This window comes from Saccopteryx bilineata, chromosome 8, assembly GCF_036850765.1.
Source record: "Saccopteryx bilineata isolate mSacBil1 chromosome 8, mSacBil1_pri_phased_curated, whole genome shotgun sequence".
In the NCBI taxonomy this organism is placed as follows: domain Eukaryota; kingdom Metazoa; phylum Chordata; class Mammalia; order Chiroptera; family Emballonuridae; genus Saccopteryx; species Saccopteryx bilineata.
In genome coordinates this window covers 23,000,916-23,023,745 of record NC_089497.1, presented here as the reverse complement: position 1 = coordinate 23,023,745, position 22,830 = coordinate 23,000,916, and the positions used below count along the sequence as shown (strand labels likewise).

The 22,830-nt window shown below is 35.1% G+C and overlaps 1 protein-coding gene across 2 annotated transcripts in view; it reads right to left on the bottom strand.

The window, feature by feature from the left end:
• The window catches only part of EPHA3 (EPH receptor A3), a 385,111-nt gene that overhangs the window by 10,272 nt on the left and 352,009 nt on the right, over window positions 1-22,830 (bottom strand). For both annotated transcript variants that reach the window (XM_066241197.1, XM_066241198.1), the window contains exons 14-16: window positions 16,733-16,882; window positions 14,062-14,255; window positions 613-768 (exon numbers count right to left, since the gene is read on the bottom strand). In XM_066241197.1, coding sequence (XP_066097294.1) covers window positions 613-768; window positions 14,062-14,255; window positions 16,733-16,882 — 500 coding nt within the window. The remainder of the gene's footprint in view (window positions 1-612; window positions 769-14,061; window positions 14,256-16,732; window positions 16,883-22,830) is intronic.

The following is a 22,830-nucleotide window of genomic DNA, read 5'->3' as shown; positions in this document are numbered from 1 at the left end:
AAGAAATACAGCATACTCTACTGAGTATTCTTGGCTGTTAATACGTAAAACCCTATTAATTATGAATATTTTGCCTTTCCAAAATGAATATAAGCTGTCTAAGGAAAACAATAAAGTAATATCTTAAACTTATTTGTAACTTCATTTTCTAGCATGATAGCCTTCATAGACTCAATGATAGATGATTATATATTTATTAAGTAGCTGTAAAAACTACTTTTAAATGTTTCCCTATAGTCCATCTTATCCACTTCATTTTTGATTTCCACAGGAGCTAGGTTTTGTTAAAAATAACAGAAAGTTACAAATGCAAGAATATACTAATCATCATGCTATTTCTGCTTCTATTTTAAATTAAGGGGTTGGGTCTGTGAAACTGGGTCCAGATATGTATCTGTTGGTATATCTGAAGGTGGGCATAGTTCAGTGGAAACACATCAACACACATTAATCCAAAAGGTGTAATTTACAAAGAGAGACCCAGATCTCGCTCAGTGGTTACAGGAGGCAATAAGTAGCTCAGAGGTTCAACTAACATTTATAACACATTATTCCAAAATATCTTGTTTGATAGAAGGTTGAGACTCAGTCATCTTAAGAACTTTTTCTTACTCTAAGGAAATCTTGGCTATGGTGTCACAAGAACTGTATTCCACGCCTGTGAAGATCTCCTTGCACTGTGCTGTCCGGACGCCATTGAGCCAGTCACCTGCTGTGCAGAAGGTAGTGATGTCGACATTGCTTTGGTCCAGAAGGAGGTTTGATGGTCTGCAAAAAAAGAAAACACCAAAGGGAAAGAGGGTCAGAGGTCAGCAAAGTTGCTGTATATCAAAATATGACACCTTTTTAAATCACTGAAAATTTGCCAGTGAAATTCCTAAGTACATCCATATATACATTAATAATTTGTTTAACCATTAACAAAAAATAGTCTTAATTTAGGATATTTTAGTGATAGATTTGGTTTCCTATATTAAATCCTGTCCATTGTACAACTTTCTGTCTAAAAGACAATTTGAGCAACCTAAACTATACTAACAGCAAAACATAAAGTCATCCCAGATTCAAATGATGTGACAAATGACATTAAAAATAAAAAAATAAAAATTAGGCACTGGCTGGTTAGCTCAGTGGCAGAGTGTTGAGTTCAGGCATGCAGGAGTCCTGGGTTCGATTCCCAGCCAGGGCACACAGGAGAAGCGCCCATCTGGTTCTCCACTCCCTCTACTTCCTCTTTGTCTCTCTCTTCCCCTCCCGCAGCCAAGGCTCCATTGGAGCAAAGTTTGCCCAGGCGCTGAGGATGGCTCTGTGGCCTCTGCCTCAGGCGCTAGAATGGCTCTGATTGCGGCAGTGATGCCCCAGATGGGCAGAGCATCGCCCCCTGGTGGGCATGCCGGGTGGATCCCGGTTGGGCACATGCGGGAGTTTGTCTGACTGCCTCCCCGTTTCCAACTTCAGAAAAATTCAAAAGAAAAATAAATAAATAAATAATAATTATAAAAATAATGAAAAAAGTGATAAAAAGTAAAATTCTCATTTATGTGACAAAAGCGAAAGGAATTTATTATCTGTATACTTATATAGAGAGAGAAAGAAAAAGTGAGAGAGATGATAGTAAAAAAAGAGAGACGTTTTTCATATGACTATTTCACTAATTATGATGATTTTACTCACATGTGAGATTTACAATAGAAAGCAACAAAGGTATAAACAAAAACTCACAGACATAGAAAGCACTATGGTGGTTAGAGGGATAGGGTGTTGCAGGAGAAGAAAAGGATGGTAAAGAGGGTCAAATACATAGTGAGGGAAGGAGACTTGATTTTGATGGTAAACACACAATGAAATATACATATGATGTATTACAGAACTGTGATAATCTTATTAATCAATGTCAACCCAATAAATGTAATAAACTTACAAAGAAACAGAAAGAGAGAGAGACAGAATTGATTGCTACTCTTATTTATATTGCACAAAATGATCAGCATTACCAAGAACTTCTAGAATTATTTTATTAATTACAGGCTAATCATAGATCAAGTACCAACTGTAATATGGTGAATCAAAGGGACATTAAAGAAATGGAAAAGATCATATTTTCTTTCCCAAAGAGCCCAAAGAAGCAGCTTGTTGGTGAATGTTTTAGCTCTTGGGGTATGTTTTTCAGCTTTCAGTGACCTCTTTCATTCTCCTTTACTCATGAGACTGGGACCAGTCACCAGGTGGACAATGAATTGTCCTTTATATCATTTCCTTTCAGAAAAGTCCCTGGATTAAAATAATAATAATCCATAATGTTTATTTATGCTTTTTGTTTACAGGATCAATATATCATGTAAAATTTTATCATGTTTTCTTGGTCCAATAATTGTGTTGTGGTTATATTGTTAATAACCTTTCTTACCTCAACAGCTTAACCGGTAATGGAACATAGAGATAGATTAATCATGAAAAACAAGATTTATATTATTATGTTTATCAAAGAAGAGTCCTTCTTATAGAACTGCACAGAGGACAAGTTGAGGGAGGTATATCTTGATGAATGGTGCATTAGTTAACATGTCAACAAATTTCTAAAATCTTTTTAGTGTAGACTAAATGTCTCCATGGACATTTTGGGCAGAACCAGTTATTAGAAGCTAGTCTTCATTTTATCACTGAAAGGATACATTTGAGTTTTTTTTACCTCATTCAGAATCTTTTCATGTTTTGTGATACTGCAGTTGAATTTAATCAGCATTAGCTCTTGAAACTTTTAAAAATTATTATTTTAAGTTATTGAATATTAGGGTTTTTTACAACTAGAACTTAACGTTAACATTTTAATATATATTGAACATAAATAATTTACCTAAATGAAATCTTTCATTTGAAATGCTTAAATTCAACATTTAGAATTAATCTTCAGAAAACACCAAACTAAATAAAAGCTATCCTGATATGTATTTATTCTTAGGTTAGAAACAAATTTAACTCCTTAAGATGTCAATTCCAAAATTTTTAGAACTAGCATGAACTAACAGCAAATGATCCTTCCAGGAAAAAATTAAATTGTATAATGTTTCACCAATGAAAACCAACACTTGATTATCATCTAAGATATGTGGTAAAAACTTAAGTTATTATGAGAAATTTCTATGTGAAACTAATACATATATATGCCAACTTTACTTACATTTGGAAGGAATTTTTAATTGGGTAATTTCTGTTACTTTGATGCTATTTCTTCAATTTACTCCCTGGTATCCAAAAAAACATGCTTAACTGTGAGGTCGAGAATTAAATATTATGCTCTAGCCATAATTCTGTTGTTGGGGACACATGAGAGGCATGTAAAATGTTTGGATTTTGTTGGAGATACATAAACCTATTTAATATATATGGTCAAATTTTTATGAAATTTTAATGCTGAGTTTAAGAAAAAATAGCAATGTGACAGATAATTTGCTCACATGTCTATATAGTCTTCTATATATCTTCTGGGAAAAAATATAAACCAATAGCTAGATATCTAGAAGCATGTACACACATACACACACAATCACAAATACACCCCATAGCTTGGATTGCTGCAGTAGCTGTACATGCACTCTAATGTCAACTGTTGTCAACTCTTGGTCTCATAAATAGCAATATTTTTTTATTTATGGGTTTGTGGATATAAAGAATCAAACCCCAGGACATTTATTCAGAATATTTATGAAGTGTGGCTAATAGCAAAATGCCATGTTTTTCTTCTAAATTTAAAATGGTTTGTATTTCTAAATTCAACGCTGTAGCCAGACTCAACACGAGTTTAAAGAAAATTAGTATAAACAGATTGAAATAGAACAGGACGTGCAGATTAGGGATTAGAGTGACCCCAACTGAGTTTTTCTGTTTATTGCTTGGATCAAAGTACAACCGAGACAAAGAATGACCTAATCTCAATGCCAGTGACCTCAAAATAACCAGCCCTGCAAAGTATCATTTTTCCACTTCCAGGATTTCTCTGGGGAATTCAAATAAAATTGGTTCCTTACCTCCTCCGAGAGGACATCTGGAGAGTTTATCAATGGATAGGAATTTGTCTCACTGTGAAGAGCCTGTGATGTCTCTTCATGCTCACCAAGGGAACGCGGGCTTTTTGAGCAGCTGCAGGCATTGGCGTTTTTTTTTGAAACCCAGCTTCAGACATTGGGTCTGAAGGGGAATTTATAGGCTGGGTGATGTGCACTGTGAGCTCACACTTTTACTAGACAAATTAGATAGGTTTCAATCCGTGCAGCTGTAAACGATGTCCTGCAGAGTTCCACCTGATCTGTTACAGCTTTTCATAAATCAGTACCTACTGGCCACAGACCACAGTCATTAAAAAGAAATCATGGAAATTATATGTTTGCTCAGGGGAAGCAAAAAAATAACTTTCCTCCCTTTTTCTCTCCCTCCTTGTATTTAAGTTTGTGAATTATTCTTTATGGATATTCACACGGTTGCATTAAAGAGGTACACTTGCATTTCCTTTCCATCAGCTCTTATTTTATCTGTAAATGCTTTTATACCAATTAACCCCAGATACTGAGAAACAAATGTCAATAAGTAACTGCCAGTCCCAAGAATAGCTTCTCAAAATGATCTTATTTCATATCGCATTAGAATTCTAAACCACTAGGACCAAATGTTCGGTTATCTTTTTTGCAACATAAGAAGACTACTTTTGGTTTACAAAGGGTTTTACTTTTCATGTATTAAAAATAATAATTAATATACCTTTTTGAATGAATAAGTACATGCCTGCTGAGTCTAGAAATAGACATAAAAATATTGGATATGTATGATGTACTACTATATTTATTAACACTTTTGCTATTATTGTGAATAGCTTTAGAAAGATATTAATTCTAAAGAGTATTTTCTTAAAGAAAATATTCTTTCTACATTTATTATTGCCTGAAAATAGTAATGTAATTTTTAATAACTTTTATAGTTTAGTATTTAAAAAATTTTTTATTTGCCAACTTTTTTTTCTTTCTTTTTTTTTTCGTGCAGAGACAGAGAGAGTCAGAGAGAGGGACAGATAGGGACAGACAGACAGGAAGGGAGAGAGATGAGAAATATCAATTCTTTGTTGTGGTTCCTTAGTTGTCCATTGATTGATTTCTCATATATGCCTTGACCGGGGAGCTACAGCAGACCGAGTGACCCCTTGCTCAAGTCAGCGACCTTGGGCTCAAGCTGGTAAGCCCTGCTCACACCTGATGAGCCCGCACTCAAGCTGGTGACCTTGGGGTCTCGAACCCGGGTCCTTTGTACTCCAGTCCAATGCTCTATCCACTGCGCCGCTGCCTGGTCAGGCTATTTGCCAACTTTTTTTAAAGTGTGGGTTTGTGATACTGATCTTTATATCACTAACATTAAAATTTCAGAAAGGATTATTGAATTTAATTTCTTATCAGTAACTAAAACTAGTTTTGAGTATATATAGCTCCTAACAACAGACTAGTAAATGAATGACACATTAAGGTAAAGGAAAGTTGTGTTTTTTAATTATCTCTAGGCTTTAAAGACTAAAATCTTAGCGTTACAGCTATTATATCTGGTTTAATTCTTCCCAATGGTAAATTACTTATTTTTAATATTAAATAAAAGAAAGATCACCTGGGTATTTAGCATTTATTTACTTTTCTCTAAAATGTTCAGTATCATATTTGTTCAGAGAGGAAAGTCATCCTGTGATTTTCAGAATTGGAGGTCAAAGTCATTTGGAGAAACAGAAAGCTTTTTGGTCATTGTCTTTTTTTTCTTTCTTTCTTTCTTTCTCTTTCTTTCTCTTTCTTTCTTTCTTTCTTTCTTTCTTTCTTTCTTTCTTTCTTTCTTTCTCTCTTTCTCTCTTTCAAGTGAGAGGAGCGGAGATAGTGAGGCATATGCTCACCTTGACCAAGATATACCCGGTCAACCTCATCTGAGACTGATGCTCAAAAACCGAGCTATTTTTAGTGCCTGAGGCTGACTCTGGACAAACAGGGTATCCTCAGCACTCAGGGCCATCCTCGAACCAATTGAGCCATTGGCTGTGGGAAATAAAAGTATGAACTCACAGTGCACATCACCCAACCTATAAATTCCCTCTTCAGACCCAATGTCTGAAGCTGGGTTTTAAAAAAACGCCAATGCCTGCAGCTGCTCAAAGAGGAAGACAAGGGGGAAATATAGGGATAGAGAAGGAGATGGTCACTTCTCCTGTGTGCCCTGACCAGGAATCAAACATGGGATGTTCATATGCTGGGTCAACATTCTATCCACTGAACCACTAGCCAGGGCTAGATTTTAATTAAAGAATTTGTCAAAACAGCACTTATTCTCTAAAATAATTATGTTATATACTCTTAAAGATCAGAATCATTTTATTAATGCTAATTTAATGCCATTGACATGAAAAATTATATTACTTATTTCTGTTTATCTTACAAGTTAATAAAAACAAACCTTTCAAACAGTGATCAATTTAATGAAACAATATAGTTAATATTATTGTATAGTTGAGTTTTCAGTATTTCATTTTAAATATATTAAATATATTGTTTAAGTTTTTATGCCATGAATAATTTGGTTGGGTTTTTTTTTTTTTTTTGGTTGCCTTCTTTTTAAAACCCTATTCTAAATATATTGAATGTGTTATTTAATATTTTATGTCAAGAATATGGGTTCAGTAAATTTACAATAGAATTAAAGAATCCAGTGATCTAAAGTAAAAATTATATGGATTTATGAATTTAAGAACAAGTTATTTCTCTACTTCACTTTATAATAAATACCCAAAATTAAAAAGAATATCATACTGCCTGTCTAGGAAATAAATTATCTCTCATTTTTATTAGTCTTTTATTTTTAAGTTACCTACATTCATAAAGCAAATGAATTTATTTATTTAAAGTAAGAGCTCTATTATAAAATTAACCTTCCAAAATAATTTATCTTAAAAGCAAAACTTTGCTTATTTCTCTTTTATGTAAAATAATACCTGTGTTGTGACAGGAAACTTTTTGGTGTAAGACCACTTTTAAATTTACATTTACTATATTCTATCAAGAATTTCTTTAAAAAGGATTTCTTCATTATTTTTAAAAAAGTAAAGGAATTTATTTTTATTCTTTTACACCAACGCACTATGATATATATCTCTTTTCTAAACTTCTCAGAAATACTACTTTCACATTGCCCTTTCTTTTTCATCATCTAATTACAACTAAACCTCTTAAAATGTTGTATCTCGTCTATTACTCTAAAAAAATCAAAATAGTTCTCTTAAAAGAAGCTGATGTCCTTATTGCTTCATTGAGAGTCTTTTTTTGTTCTCAGTTTTCTTTTTCTCCCTCTCCCTTTTGGAGGTTTTGATAATAGTTCATTCTATCCACTTTGGGAAAATCAATTTCTTAAGCTGTGGTTTCCTGTAGTGGTCTAAGTTTCATTCCTTATTCTGTTTCTATTGAACATTTCATATTCTTCTGCTCTGTAATTGGTACTGTTCTCCAAAACTATAAATAGAGACCACTTTCTTTCTTTCTGAGTGAAAGTCTATGCTCTGGAATAATGTTCTGAGATGCCAACTAATGTTCCATACATTTTTTCATCTAGGATTACCATCTACTTGCATTGATTTGTTCTACAATCTCCTTTTAAGGAGCCTGAAATCTTCACTGGCTACCATCAATATATGTGATGGAAGCATTCACTCATTTCAAATAGTTACTTGGCCCTTGTAGACATGTGAGTTAGTGACCTCTGGATTAAATAACTGAAGCATTTAACAGGCTTTAAATATATCCTTGGACCCCAAGACAGCACAGAGGCACAAGGGGAAGCTCAAAGTGCAGTATGGCAGATTGGGATGACGGATATCTCAGTGTCACCCTATGTAAACAAACACGTGCCACTATTCATAGATTCAAGTCTACTGACAATCCATAAAATAGGAAAGCTCTAATTAGGAATGAACTAATTTTATAAAAATAAAAATGAATAGCCTGACCAGGCAGTGGCACAATGGGATAGAGCATCGGCTTGGGATGCAGAGGATCCAGGTTTAAAACCTTGAGTTCACTAGCTTGAGGGCAAACTCATCCGACTTGAGCATGCACTCAACAACTTAAGTGTGGCATCGCCAGCTTGAGCGTGGGAACATAGACATGACTCCATGTTTGCTGGCTTGAGTCCTAGGTCACTGGCTTGAGCAAGGGGTCACTCACTCTTCAGGAACCTGGCTTGAGTCCAAGGTCACTGACCTGAGCAAGGAGTCATTCACTCTGCAGGAGCCTCATCAGTTAAGGCCCATATGAGAAAGCCATCAATGAACAACTAAGGAGCTGCAACAAAGAACTGATGCTTCTCATCTCTCTCCCTTCCTGTCTGTCTATCTGTCCGTCTCTCTCTTTCTCACACACACTAAAAAATAAAAATAAAAATGAATATACATTAATGGCAAAAATCAGAATTGAGATCTGTACCTGCTAAACATATTTCTGACTGTGACTTTTTTATTATCTGTATACAGAGAATGCTCTAATTGTATGCCTAGGTATAATTTTAATGTTTTTCCCATTTTGAGATGTGAGTTCCCAGCTTCTCATAAGACTTGGTTTAATTGCATCCATAATGCTCATCTGCCTCGCAGTCTGTTCTTCCTTCTGCAGTCAATAAGAGATCTGACCTCACAGATCTGGCCACATTCAACCTGGAAGCACTCTCCAGTACTCTCTTTGCCACTCTGCACATCTCACTAGTCACCATGTCTTCTAATACCCATGTCAGCAAAACTTTCTGAATTCATATTCCTGAACACCTTGTCTTTATTTTTTGGCTTAATAACTCTGTATTCTGAGGAGTATTAAAGTATTTCTGAGATTTATTTTCCTTCCATACTTAAATGCAAGCTGTTGAGGATGGAGGTTGGTTCTTGTTATATACATTCACACCTCAGGCCCTAGCATAGTGCCTTGTACAAAATACCACTAAATAAACATGTAGCTGCATGCTGATGCACAACCAAAACTTGAAATTTACATATGTATTCTCCAATTCTCTACTTTTTGGAAAATAAACCAATTACTAGTAAACGAACATAAAGTTTAATATAACTTCTTGTGTCTTTTCACCACTTCTGGAGGGTAAGTGTTTTTAATCTGACACGCCCAGACAAGTTACTTACAGACCTTTCCCCTTTCAGCACTGAGGTTCATAAAGACTCTCTTGTGGAAGATTCTTTGGAAATGATTGTGTTATGAATCATCAGTTCTAATGAAGATCGAAAAGTGAAATTATATGTATAGAAAGATTTCTGTAATAGTATATGATATGAATTTTACCATAAACTAGACTCACTTAGGCAAACTCGAAACACCATCTTTATAAGAATAACAGAAAGATACTGATTTCCTAAAATATTTTTTAGGTATTACTTTATACACTGATCCAACTAAGTTTTTCAGAAATTTGAATCCTTGGTGCCATTCATAAACTCAGACTTGGATCATTGGCATTGTGTTTTGAGGAGTGTTTCCATAACTAAGTTGACAGAAGCCACATTTAGGTATGATTTTGTTTAGGAAAAATACTAAGCTTTTTACAATATGAATTAGGTCTTCTGGAATCTATACTGATTAAAAAACTAGAATAATTTTTAAGGACCTGATTGCATAGCTCAGTTGCTTAGAGTATCATATCATCTCAATCAACCAAGGTTGTTGGTTCAATTCACAGTCAAAGAACATACAAGAATCAACCAAAAACAGCATAAATAAATGAAACAACAATTTTACGCTTCTCTCCCTTTCTTTCTCTCCAAAATCAATAAATAAGAAAACACACTTTCTAGAATATTTTTCTAAAAAATAGTGTGTCTATTGAAATGGAAATGTACTACTATTTTAGCAAATATGCACTCATGCACTTAACAGATATTTATTGATTTTCTACCATCAACGTGGTACTGGTAATACAAGAGAAATGTGGCATATGAACTCAAGAGGGTTTAGAGTTCATTAGGGAAAAGAATGCTGAAAGAAATACACACACAACAAAAAAATTAAAATTGTGTTAAAGGATCAGAACATGGTTCTCTGTAAAAGAATACTTGTGTTGACCTCCAAATTGTGTTGCCAGAGAAAGCCTCAAAATTAATATAAGATGTAGAAGTTGCTGCCCGAAGGAAGAAGGATTCAAAGGAGAATCTAAGACAAGAAAACAGCACATGCTACTGTCTTTATATCTGGAATAGTTCAGCTTTCTGAAAATACTAGAAGTTGGCCACTGGGGCTACAGTAACATTTAAGTGAAAGTAGTACAGGAGGAAAGACTGAAACAGCCCTCTCCTCACACTTTTGTCCCTCCTTTCACAAAGCAATTGTAAAAATCAGATCATGTCACTAGTCTGCTTCCAATGCCTTAATGGATTCCTCATGCACTTCAGATTCCAAAGTCCTCACTTGCTCTGGCTCCTGTCTACCTTCTCAGCTCATGTCAGAGACTCCTCCTGCCCTACTGCTTTCCAGCCACGTTATCAGTCTGCCACTTCCCAACTCATTTGCAGTTTCTTATTCTTATGCCAAGATGACTTTCTGGGGGATGAAGGTAGGGCAGGGTGATGGGAAGTTTCTTTAAACACATGTCTCCTATCTTAAGGTCTCAGCTCAATAGCAACTCTTCAAAGGGCTCATTTCCAACCACCCCTTTATTATCTATCACAACTATTTACTTTCTTCCTCTAATCTGTACTTGTCCGGTCTGTATTGTATCCCTACAGTGGAAGATCCAGATGTCAAATACCATATCTGTGTTCTCCACTGTTCTCTGGATTCTACCTATGCCTAACACATAGTAGATTGCCCTGCAATAAACAGTCATTGAAAAATGAATAAACAAACATTGGAATAAAAGAAATAATACTGGAGAAACTTGGCTATTTAAATCACCAAGGGGAATCTAGATTTTTTTTTCCTAAATGTAATGGGAAATCCAGATTGGTTATGAACAATTATTTAATCAGTATGTTGATAAGGAAATTCCAACGGCTCTATGAAAAGATGCTTGGAGCAGGGCAAAAATCGAAGCAGGGGACTTGTCGTTAGAAAGCTATTACAGTGGTCTAGGACAGAAGAGGAAAAGCTGCAGATGTAGAGGAGAGCATAGTAGAAAGACAGTGTTTGTCGATGGGTCATGGTGATCCAACAGTCACTAGGGTCAAAGCATGGAGGTCAAAGTATTGCTCTACCCCTGATCGGTAAATGAATCGCTGCTGGCATAGTCAACTAAATTAGAAAAGCGGTAGAACAACGAGGATATCTGGAAAAAAATAAAAAGATAAACTTTTTTTAGAATATTCATTTTGAAATGTGTAGGAGACTTTTATTTGAGAAGTTTGGCTCTGAAATGTGGTAGAAAAATAGGGAAGAAGTTGGCAGAGATGTGGGACCTATAGAGGTGATGTTGACAAACAGAATCTCTTAGATTCTCCACTGCTGATAAAAAATATCAACTGGTGTTTTTATAAAACATCCACATTTTAGTCCCTTTAGTCAACCTGGCTAATTGTATGTTTAGTCCCTTTAGTCAACCTGGCTAATTGTATGTTTAAATAAGTTTTCATTTGAGAAACAATGAAATAAGATATATAGAACATATTTCTATGACAGTGAACCTGCAGAAAGAAAGAGCATGGATATGTGACAGATTCTTAGAGTGTGTGTATGTGTGAAAGAGAGAGGATTTGCTTCTGACAAGTAGAGAAATACTTCCTTTCTTACTCGTTTAATTACAAGAAAGAAGGATAAGATGGGTAAGTACAGGTACCAGTAAGTTTTTGTTTCACTGCTAGAATTTTCAATCTAATAGCCTGTTATTCTCAATGAAATATTTGGCAAAAGCATCACTGGAAAATTAAAGGTGAAAGGCAATGCATTTAATCAGTTATAAAAAGGATAAAATAATCATTGTCAAAAATGGGAATGCAAAGTTTCTAAGGAAAAGATTTCTTGATATCATTGTAAGACAATTTGAGGTTGTTGCTAATAAATTCATAATATATAATCCTTCCAGTTTTGTATTTCAATGGCAGAAAATAAGCACATAAAAACAACAATTTTTAAAACTTTTATATTTAATAAATTAAACTGGATGTACTTTTTAGAAAAATATTTATTTTTTTCCTAAAATTACATGTGTTGTGACAAAATAGATGAAATTTATTATGGTTTTAAAGAATATATATTAGGAGAAATGTATTCATTATACTTCAATAAAAATGAAAAGGTAATTTAAGAAATGTGTTAAAATTTGTATGGTAGGAGATATCCTGACATACTATGATCTAATATTAAAACAATTTTCCCCCATAAAATTGGAGTTAAATATTTCTAACTTGTATTATATGAGTTAATCTTTATATTGTTAATAGCATCCTGTGAAGATGGATTTGAAAATAATTGAAAGCATATTTTTATGATATGAAAAGAATTGAAAAGATGTTTGTTTGTTTGTTTTCTGTGATTGTTATTGAGTAAAGATCAAAAGAACTTCAGGGTACAAAATGAGGACCATATGGCCCAGAAAAGGGCAAATTTGTTATCCTGTAAATTGTTAAATTACCATGTAGATTTCCAAAAGAGACTGTGTAGTCTCTCTCTGTGAAACTTAGAAATACATCCTTACAGGATAAGTTGTAGGTACTTTATCCTCCTTGATACATCACTAAGTTCTGTCTTGGTGACCTTTCAATGGTTTTCCAAAAATGATCTGTATTTTTTATATAATGGTGTTAAGACTTTGGTTTAGATTCTTTAATTTATCTTATTTAAATTCAGTGTCAAAAAGTGGGAACATAAATATTCAATATATTTATATCTATTCAGGTAAAAAAATTATGGATTCTATCATAAAGTCCATTAGTATACACTCTATCCATATGCAAGTCATAACTGTCAGGGATTGTCAGCAAAAAGAGCAGAGGTGCAAAGAAGACATAATAAAACCATCACTAAAGCACTCTATTACACCTGGTACATATGAGTCACAGAGCTTCATCATTATGCAGTATTTACACATATCACTCAATACTGTGCATTTACGTGCACATGCAGCCTAGGTTCTTTAACTAAAACTCTGTAGTTTCCCATTAGAGCACACAAAATGTACACGAACTTTTTTTTTCTTTTGTCTGCAGTGACCAAAAAATTATTAAATCAGATAGTTAGCTTTGCCTTTAAGTTTCTCTGAGAAAAAGCAAATATCCATATATTAAGACTTATTTTTATCTCTTCTGACCCCTGAAAAAATTCATCTCGTTTCATCTGTTTCTTCTATTGTAGGTACAGTTAAATTTATATTCTTCAAAAACAATTAAGAGAACTCAGGTGATTCACTGTGAGAAAGATGCATAAAATCTAATGGACTTCATGCATTCTGAATTGTAGTATAGCCATGGTGCACTGACGTTGTGTTGCTGTCTCAGAAAAATGGCATTATTTTAATCTAAGGATTATCTTTGACAGTATCTACCTATGTAATTGGCACACAATCTGGCTTGAAGAAATATTTCTTTAATGAAGTGGGAGGAAGGATTACATTTCCCCAGGTAATGCATTGTTTTAGAAGTATTTGGAAGGATTTTTATTATTTTTGAAGTTTTATTTTAAATTTGAAATAAATCAGGACTTCATTAAAATTTCTCACCACTCCAGGAGATTTTCTCTCATTTTTTTTTCTTTTTTGTTTAAATGGTTGAGAGGGAAAAGAAGCTATCTGGCCTGAATTTTTCTATTTTTCAAAGACTTAGTCAAGCCTTATTGTACATTAACTTCTAGTGAAGGTGAAAGTTAAAAATAACACAGAAATTCATCATTATCATTAACTGTCATGAAGTTTTTTCCTGAAAGATTTAAAAAAGAAAAATAATGTCTCTTCAATCTTAAGGAATATAAGTATCAAAGAAAAAGGTTAGGGAGGGAAGAGAAAAGAAAAATAACAACTTGGAGATAGAAAATGCATTCTTTTCAGAGTAAGTGCAGGATCCAAACTCAAATGTGTCACCTTGCTGCCGCACTGGTGATGATCTTCAGACTGCCCGGGTTCCGGATAAGCTTGTCCAGAATGCTGACAATCTGCTCAAACTTGGGCCTGTTGTTTCTGTCCTTCTGCCAGCAGTCCAGCATCAGCTGATACAATGCAGCTGGGCAGTCCATGGGAGGTGGAAGTCGATAGCCTTCATCCACAGCTTTAATTACCTGTGCAAGAAGCAGTTTCCGGTGATTTGAGTGATGAGATTTCACTTCTTCATGGGCAGAACACACTAGTGTGAATACTTTAAAGTTAAGTGAAAAAGCCCTCATTTTAAATTGCTTAAAATATAGAAGTTTATGAAATAAATAAGATACTATCAATGCCCAAAATTTTTATCTAAAGGAAGATCAAGAGAGAGTGAATTGGCCTGACCAGGCGGCAGTTTTGAGCAGTGGATAGAGCATCGGACTGGAATGCAGAGGACCCAGGTTTGAAACCCTGAGGTCCCCGGCTTGAGCGGGGGCTCACCAGCTTGAGTGAGGGGTGGCTGGCTTGAGTGTGGGATTATAGACATGATCCATGGTCACTGGCTTGAGCCCAAGGTCACTGGCTTGAGGAAGAGGTCACTCCCTCTGCTGTAGCCTCCCAGTCAAAGCACATATGAGAAAGCAATCAAAGAACAACTAAGGTCCTGCAACAAAGAATTGATGCCTCTCATCTCTCTCCCTTGCTGTCTGTCTGTCCCTATCTGTCCCTCTCTTTGACTCTCTTTCTGTCTCTTTCAAAGAGAAAGAGACAGAGAGAGAGGGAATTTAGAGAAGTTTGTAGAGATATTTTTCATCCCTGACTGGTTGGCACAGTGGCAGAGCACTGATCTGGTGTGTGGATGTCACGGGTTCAATTCCTGTTCAGGGCATAGAGGAGAAGTGCCCACTGCCAGGTGGATCCCGAATGGGGGCACATGCAGGAATCTGTTTCTCACTGAATTAAAAATAAAATAAAATAAGAAAAGATACTTTTCAAGTTAAACCAAAAAAAAAAAAAAAGTTCCATGATATAGAAAATTCTGTGAATTTTAAAGAAAATTGTATTTGGTAATAAAAATTTCTATGAAAACCATGTATGAATAAAACAGAAAATAATAGTTTATAGACTTCATGTATACCACACTTCAAATGTTACCTTTCAAATCATAGTTAAGTCCATTGGTAAAAACTCATGTATTGCACATTTAAGTAACTATCAGTTTATTGGTATTTTTAAACTACATAACATAGTGACTTTAAACTTTTGTTGTTGTTTTGTTTTGTTTTTGTTTTTTTCATTTTTCTGAAGCTGGAAACGGGGAGGCAGTCAGACAGACTCCCACATGCGCCCGACCGGGATCCACCTGGCATGCCCACCAGGGGGCGATGCTTTGCCCCTCTGGGGCGTCGCTCTGTTGCATCCAGAGCCATTCTAGCACCTGAGGCAGAGGCCACAGAGCCATCCCCAGCGCCCGGGCCATCTTTGCTCCAATGGAGCCTCGCTGCGGGAGAGGAAGAGAGAGACAGAGAGGAAGGAGAGGGGGAGGGGTGGAGAAGCAAATGGGCGCCTCTCCTGTGTGCCCTGGCCGGGAATTGAACCCGGGACTCCTGCATGCCGGGCCGACGCTCTACCGCTGAGCCAACTGGTCAGGGCCTTAAACTTTATTATGTATCAGGATTATCTGGAGAATTTATGCGAATGACTAACAGCTGATTGCATCACTCTAGGGTGAGGCCTGAGAACATACATTACTACAAATTCCCAGGTCACATTAAAGATGCTGGTCTATGGATCATGTTTTGGGGTGCTGTGATACAGAGAAAAGTTGAAAAAATGGAGATGTGGAATGAGAGTCTCATTTTCTCATTACTGTTATAAAAATAGCTTGTTTGAAGAAGTGCAAAAAAAGTTTTTATTTCCAAATACATTATAAGCAATTTTAAATGTGGTGAGTAGGAAATGACTAAAAAGCATCTCAGCTTGCTTTCTTATGTATTTTGAGACCATGCTCACAGTTTCTGGCTAAGCATAAAGAAAAATTTCTGAGTGCTGATTCCATATGCCAAGAGCATCCTTTTACTAAGCATTAGCAAAACATGACATATAAAAACAAAAATCCTTTTGAAAAATCATATCACAGTTATAATAGAGAGTTGAAGATTATGTTTTTCCATCCAGAGACTTCAATTTGTATAACTAAATGCATGTGCAACATTAATACATTATGAGAAACAACATGCTACAGATTGGTTGTTTTGTCTGATTTTAGGAAATATTATATTTAAGTAAACAAAATGGCATAGATACACTAATTAAATCTACAAGGGATGGCAAACATGTGTAACTTACTAATGTTACATAGAAACAATTTTGTAGCAAAATATTTCAAACACTCCCTGATATATGTTGGTTATCTTGTTAGTCATTTATTTTATTAGATTTTAGTACAAATGTCTTTCTTTTTCTGTCAATTCTACACTCCTGCTGCAGGAAAACTTTAAAACCATAAAAGCAGGTCAATTAATATTCTTGCAAGATTTAGAAACAATTTCATTTTTAAGTATTCTATTTCAATGTCATAAACTGGGAGCCACCTGGTTTCATTATGCTTCACTTCTTTGCACAGCTTGATATCTTAATCTGAATCCATAACTCATGGACTACAAATACTTACGTCTTGATTGGACATCTCCCAGTATGGTCTCTCTCCATAGGACATCACCTCCCAGAGAACAATACCATAACTCCATACATCGCTGGCTGATGTAAATTTGCGGTAGGCTATAGCTTCTGGTGATGTCCACCGAATTGGTATCTTTCCTCCCTTTGATGTAAAATCACATGGGCATACAAGATCAATGCATGAAATGTAATATACATATCTGAAATTTGACTGAATTTGTCAGAGTATTTCTCTTCTGAAATGAGATGTGAATTTCCGTTAATGTATTTTGATATTATTTTTTAATACCAAGCAAGAGTGAGTGTAATATCATTTACTCCAATATTTAGTTATAACTACTTTAAATTAATTTTAAAGTAATAAAGAAAAAAATTGAAAATTGCTTAACTATTGACATTTCAGATTCACATGACACTAAATTTAGTCATCTGTTACAAAACAACTTGAAGTGCATGTGCTATACCATATATTAGAATAGAATAAAGAATCTCCAATCAACCTTTATTGACTTAATTAGATTTATGCTTTATCATAGAACCTTAGTTCATAATGTGAATAAGTAAGTATTGGGAAAGAAGCTATGCCACTCCTTGATACTTACAGGTATTTATTAACTAAATAAATTCAAAATAAAATTATAATTCCACAAAGCCTTCTTTAATACATTAATTAATTATCTTAATTTCATTAGTGACTCACTTCATCATTATTCACTGAGGTGGCTTTTGCATACTAGGTAGGCACAATATAAACTAGAAATATATAATAACTATATTCCCAGAACCTTCTAGAGAAGGATATTGGTCCTATGACTTATAGAATATATTAATATAAAGGTATGACTCCCATGGTATTTGGTTTCAGTTTAAAAGATACGTTTAATAAAGACGTGCCAAGAAGTAACTATATGTGAAGTATTATGCTAGTTACTCTGCATGAGACAAACGTATATAACATACCGACCCTCTTATTTGGAAAATATCAAGTAAATAGGAATAATAATTAGTTGCTGTGAATAATAAAAGCAGGAAAAAATTATTTTATCAAGAAAAATAAGCTTTGCTTCTCAAAGTTCCAATGTATATGAACAATCCATGGCTCGCTCTCATGCAGTGGAGATTGTGATTTGGAAGATCCAAAGAGTGGGCAGAATCTTCACGGCGAAGGAGCTCCAGGTGGTGCTGAGCATGCTTTCTATGGACCTCCCTTATCCTCAGTACAAAGACAGGAGTGAAGACTGTTGTGCCCCAGAGCATGGAGCCCCCATCATCACCAGAGAGACTGAAGAAGTCATGGATAAATTGAGCTTTAAAAAATGTATCATATCCTGATACAACAAGAAAAATTAATGGATGCTCCAAAGAGGTTACATCATCAAAATCTTAAGCTGCTGACATTGCACATCCTAGTTCTGAAATAATGCTCAAGGGGGACAATATATTGCTTTTGAGAAATGGATAGAAAACTTAAGAGTTAAGTTATTGCACCTCATTATGCCTAAATTTCTTCATCTGCTATTTGGGAAAGTAATAGTTCTGACTCATAGTTTTTTTTTGTGGGCTAGGTGACAAATTTCAGTAAAACCTTTAGCAAAGTCCCTGGCACATGATAAAGTCTTAAGAAACATTAGCTTACTACTCTCACACTCTGAGGAAAATGATATAAATCAAAGCACAGAGGGGGTGAATCTGTGTTCTGGAAGAACAGTTATACAGATTATGTGAGGGATATAATGAGAAAGGATGAGAAAAGGTCAACTCAGAATGTAGGTACACTGTTTTATCCTGCAGAGGAGAATGGTGTATGTGATTTTTAACTACTTCAGAAAACTTAACACTTCTTGATATTTTCACACAAAGGAGCAGTTCAGATGGAGAACTGCCAGATCTTTGAAAGAGGTAGGGCTTCCACTAGGCTTTGAAGAGTGCAAAACACTGTAGATGTGTGAGCACGGAGAAGGGAACTGAGCACACCCTTCTTGAGAAGCCTCCAGTTTATGGACAGTGGACAATTTCTATTGAATTAAAATAAATCAAATTGGAGAGATGGGAGCTGATTACAACAGCCTTGGGAGTCAGTGAGAGATGCTACATAGCTCAGTCCACACTACAGCAATGATGTCTCTCTTTCTCACTTATAGTCACTCACTCACTCTCTTCTTCACAGTTTGCATTTTCCAACAAAAATTAAGTCTTTTTTCAGTTGTCAAGCCTAACATTGCCCTTTTCTCTGCCAATACATTCAAATGTAAAATAATAATAGTAACAATTAAACCCCCCCAAATTCACTTATTTGCACCTGCCTAGATCAAGTTTGGATTGTAGTCAAGATTTCAAATAATAACTCTTAAATTTATAAAAACAGAATTATTCATGTGTCAATTAAAAAAACCTATTTAGGATGTCAACTAGAATCACTGGGCATACTCTCTCTCCCTTAAAAAATTCTGAGAATTAATAGAAGTCAAGCAAAGCTTTATTCATGGTGCAAAGAAAATATAACATTTAAAAATCTCAGCTCATTGTCTTATCTTTGCTCCACTTTGCCATTCTCTTTTCTTGGCCTAGAACCAAATTCCTAGAAGAAGCACAAAAATGGCAAAGAAAGAAAGAAGAAAGAAAGAAGAAATAAATAAAGAAAGAGAAAGAAAGAAAGAAAGAAAGAAAGAGAGAGAGAGAGAGAGAAAGAAAGAAAGAAAGAAAGAAAGAAAGAAAGAAAGAAAGAAAGAAAGAAAGAAAGAAAGAAAAAGAAAGAAAGAAAAAGAAGGAAATGACAAAGTCTTTTCCATGCTGGAAAATTTGTATCTATTTAGAAAAACAAAAACAAAAAACCAAGGCATAGCTATATCACCTTACTAAGATCTTTAGTTGAAACGAAAATATAGACATTATTAAAAAAATTGATTAATAACAACCATGAACAAGAAACCCACTTACTATGTTTTACTTCAGCCAGTATTAAAATGGCACCTGCCAAAGTTGTTTCATCATTAATGCTCCATCACTCCTTTTTCAGAGAGGAGAGCATTGAGCACATTTTAATAAAGATTCTTTAAAAAGTGAAACTATAAAAAGTGATCTTGTCCTAGGAAGAACATGGACAAGACTGTGTTTAAGCTTGGAAGCAGAATCCTTTCATGTGCTCTTCTGGGTACAGACATAGATGCTACCGAGGGATCTTGGCTGCTGAGGTCAAGCCCATCTCGCAGTGGGAGCCATGGTCTCCACAATCTCTTAACTTGACTGCAACTCTTGCAATATATTCTCAAATATATATTCTCAAATATAGCACATAGTTACAGATTTAAGCAAACTATTTCCAGAACGATTTTTCTAATCAAGTGCTGTCTACTTGCTTTAACTGTATAAATCTTATTAAAATGATAAACCTACACAAAGATAAAATGTGCTTTAGAAAAATGTATGATAAATTATTTTAATAAAAGCGCTTACATTTTATTTTAATGTGTATTTATTGATTTTAATGGGAGAGGAAGGGAGAGAGAGAGAGAGAAAGGCAAGAGAGAGAGAGAGAAAGGCAAGAGAGAGAGAGAGAGAAAGGAACATTGATCTGTTTCTGTATGTGCCCTGACGGGGAATTGAACCAGTAACCTATGTGAATCAGAACAATGCTCTAACCAACTGAGTTACACAACCAGGGGAAAACAAACAAACAAACAAACAAAAACCCGTTACATTTTGACTTCTGTCTTTCTGTTAATATTTGTTTGCCAAACACACAGACATACTCACACACAACTGTTAGAATAATAAATTCAAATTTTTAATATAACAATTTCTTTAACTTACAGGATGATCAAATAATTCTTATACCACCTTTAACTTTGCACTATTTTTTTTGTCAGAGACAGAGAGAGAGTCAGAGAGAGGGACAGAGAGATAGGAAGAGAGAAAGATGAAAAGCATTAATTATTCGTTGCACCTTAGTTGTCACTGATTGCTTTCTCATATGTGCCTTGACCTAGGGGCTACAGCAGACTGAGTGACCCCTTGCTCAAGCCAGAGACCTTGGGCTCTACCCAGCGACCTTAGTCTTCGAGCCAGCGACCATTGGGTTGTGTCTACGATCCCACACTCAAGCCAGCAATCCCTTGCTCAAGCTTATGAGCCCGCGCTCAAGCCGGCAATCTTGAGGTGTTGAACCTGGGTTCTCAGCCTCCCAGTCCAAGGATCTATCCACTGCACCACCAACTTGGTCAGGCTGAACTAATTCTTAACAAAATATTTGGCTCTCAGCTCACTGTGCTACTTTGGGAATGTGTGTTGGCCACAGTGCACAGTAGTTATCTGTGACATGATAAAGGCTTCACTACAAGATTTGTTACATGCAAGTTATGGCCTCTTTACTTGTTTGTAATTCAGGTTTTTAATTTATTTTTTCCACTGGCTCTTAATTATATTGAAACTCAAGTTTGTTATTGTTATAGGAAGTGAGATGATATGATTTTTTAAATTTATTCCAAAAAAAATAAATTCCAAAAAAAAATTTATTCCAAACATAGAAAGTAAATAAATTGCATTTAGTTAGATCAAAATTAGACCAGTTAGCAAAGTTATGTTTTCTTAAGTTCTCTAGAAGTTTCCATTGATCAATCTTTTAGTGTACTATTTTTTCTTATGGGTAAGCTCTATTTCATGTCACTATTTACAGAGCCCATATACTTAAAAGTTATTATATTTATATTGATTAAAATGAGAAAATTCTTAAGTCATTTTCTTTTGTGATACCAATAAAATTCAATTGGGGCTAATTTGAACTCTTTTTTTTTTTTTTCTTAAGATGGAAACGGGGAGAGACAGTCAGACAGACTCTCGCATGCGCCCGATGGGGATCCACCCGGCCTGCCCACCAGGGGCGACGCTCTGCCCACCAGGGGGTGATGCTCTGCCCCTCTGGGGCGTCGCTCTGCCGCGACCAGAGCCACTCTAGCGCCTGGGGCAGAGGCCAAGGAGCCATCCCCAGCGCCGGGGCCATCTTTGCTCCAATGGAGCCTTGGCTGCGGGCAAATGGGCGCTTCTCCTATGTGCCCTGGCCGGGAATCGAACCCGGGTGCCCCGCACGCCAGGCCAACGCTCTACCGCTGAGCCAACCGGCCAGGGCCTAATTTGAACTCTTTATTTAGAAGAAAGTTTGAATAAATATTGTTTGCCTTTGCTTAATGCCATGTTGAAACCCTTAGATAGTTAGTTTTAAACTCTATAATTTTAACCTTAGAACATTTAGTTTTCTTATTAGACTGATTGGTTTTGCTCTGACACTGACATGATAATCATAGATTCAAGATTCTCCTCTTGTCCCGAGTCAGTCATGTGGTATATAATACCATCAGTTGCTGAGAGAATCAGAAAGAAAATAAAGATAATTAAATATTTCATTCAGTATTATTTAGGTAATTTTTTGTCATTGGCAAAGAATTTCTGATAAACATAAAAAATTAATGAAATATTTATCTTTAATAATCTATAAATGTTTTCTTTCTTCTTTCTAATTATTTTTCATTGACTAACACACCTTTACTCTTGGCATAAATAATTTATAAAATGAAGATATAAAGAAAAGCTTATTATCAACTTCAAAGCACTACTGAAATTTAGCATTTGTAGCTATATTTGCTAAAATAAATCAAACTAAGAGGAATATTATACATTTTCTTATTTTTCTATGATTGGCAAAAAAAAAGGTAATATCAGCTAACCCTGGCTATATATGAGAGAACATGAACCATTATTGTACACACTTAATTTGAAATCAAGCTACAAGAGAGATTCCAACATAGCAAATCATTACAGAGTTTGAAGAAGAGTAAATATCTTATTACAAATAAGTTGTTAAAATCTCTTTACATTCAACATTATAGTATAAAATTCTCTATATACAACACTAATAAAATGAATCATGCCCTGGCTAGATAGATTGGTTGGTTAAAGCAGTGGTCCCCAACCTTTTTTGGGCCACGGAACGGTTTAATGTCAGAAAATATTTTCACGGACCGGCCTTTAGGGTGGGATGGATAAATGCACAGAATAAAACTATGCGACTGGCATAAAAACTGTGGTATTTTTAAATAT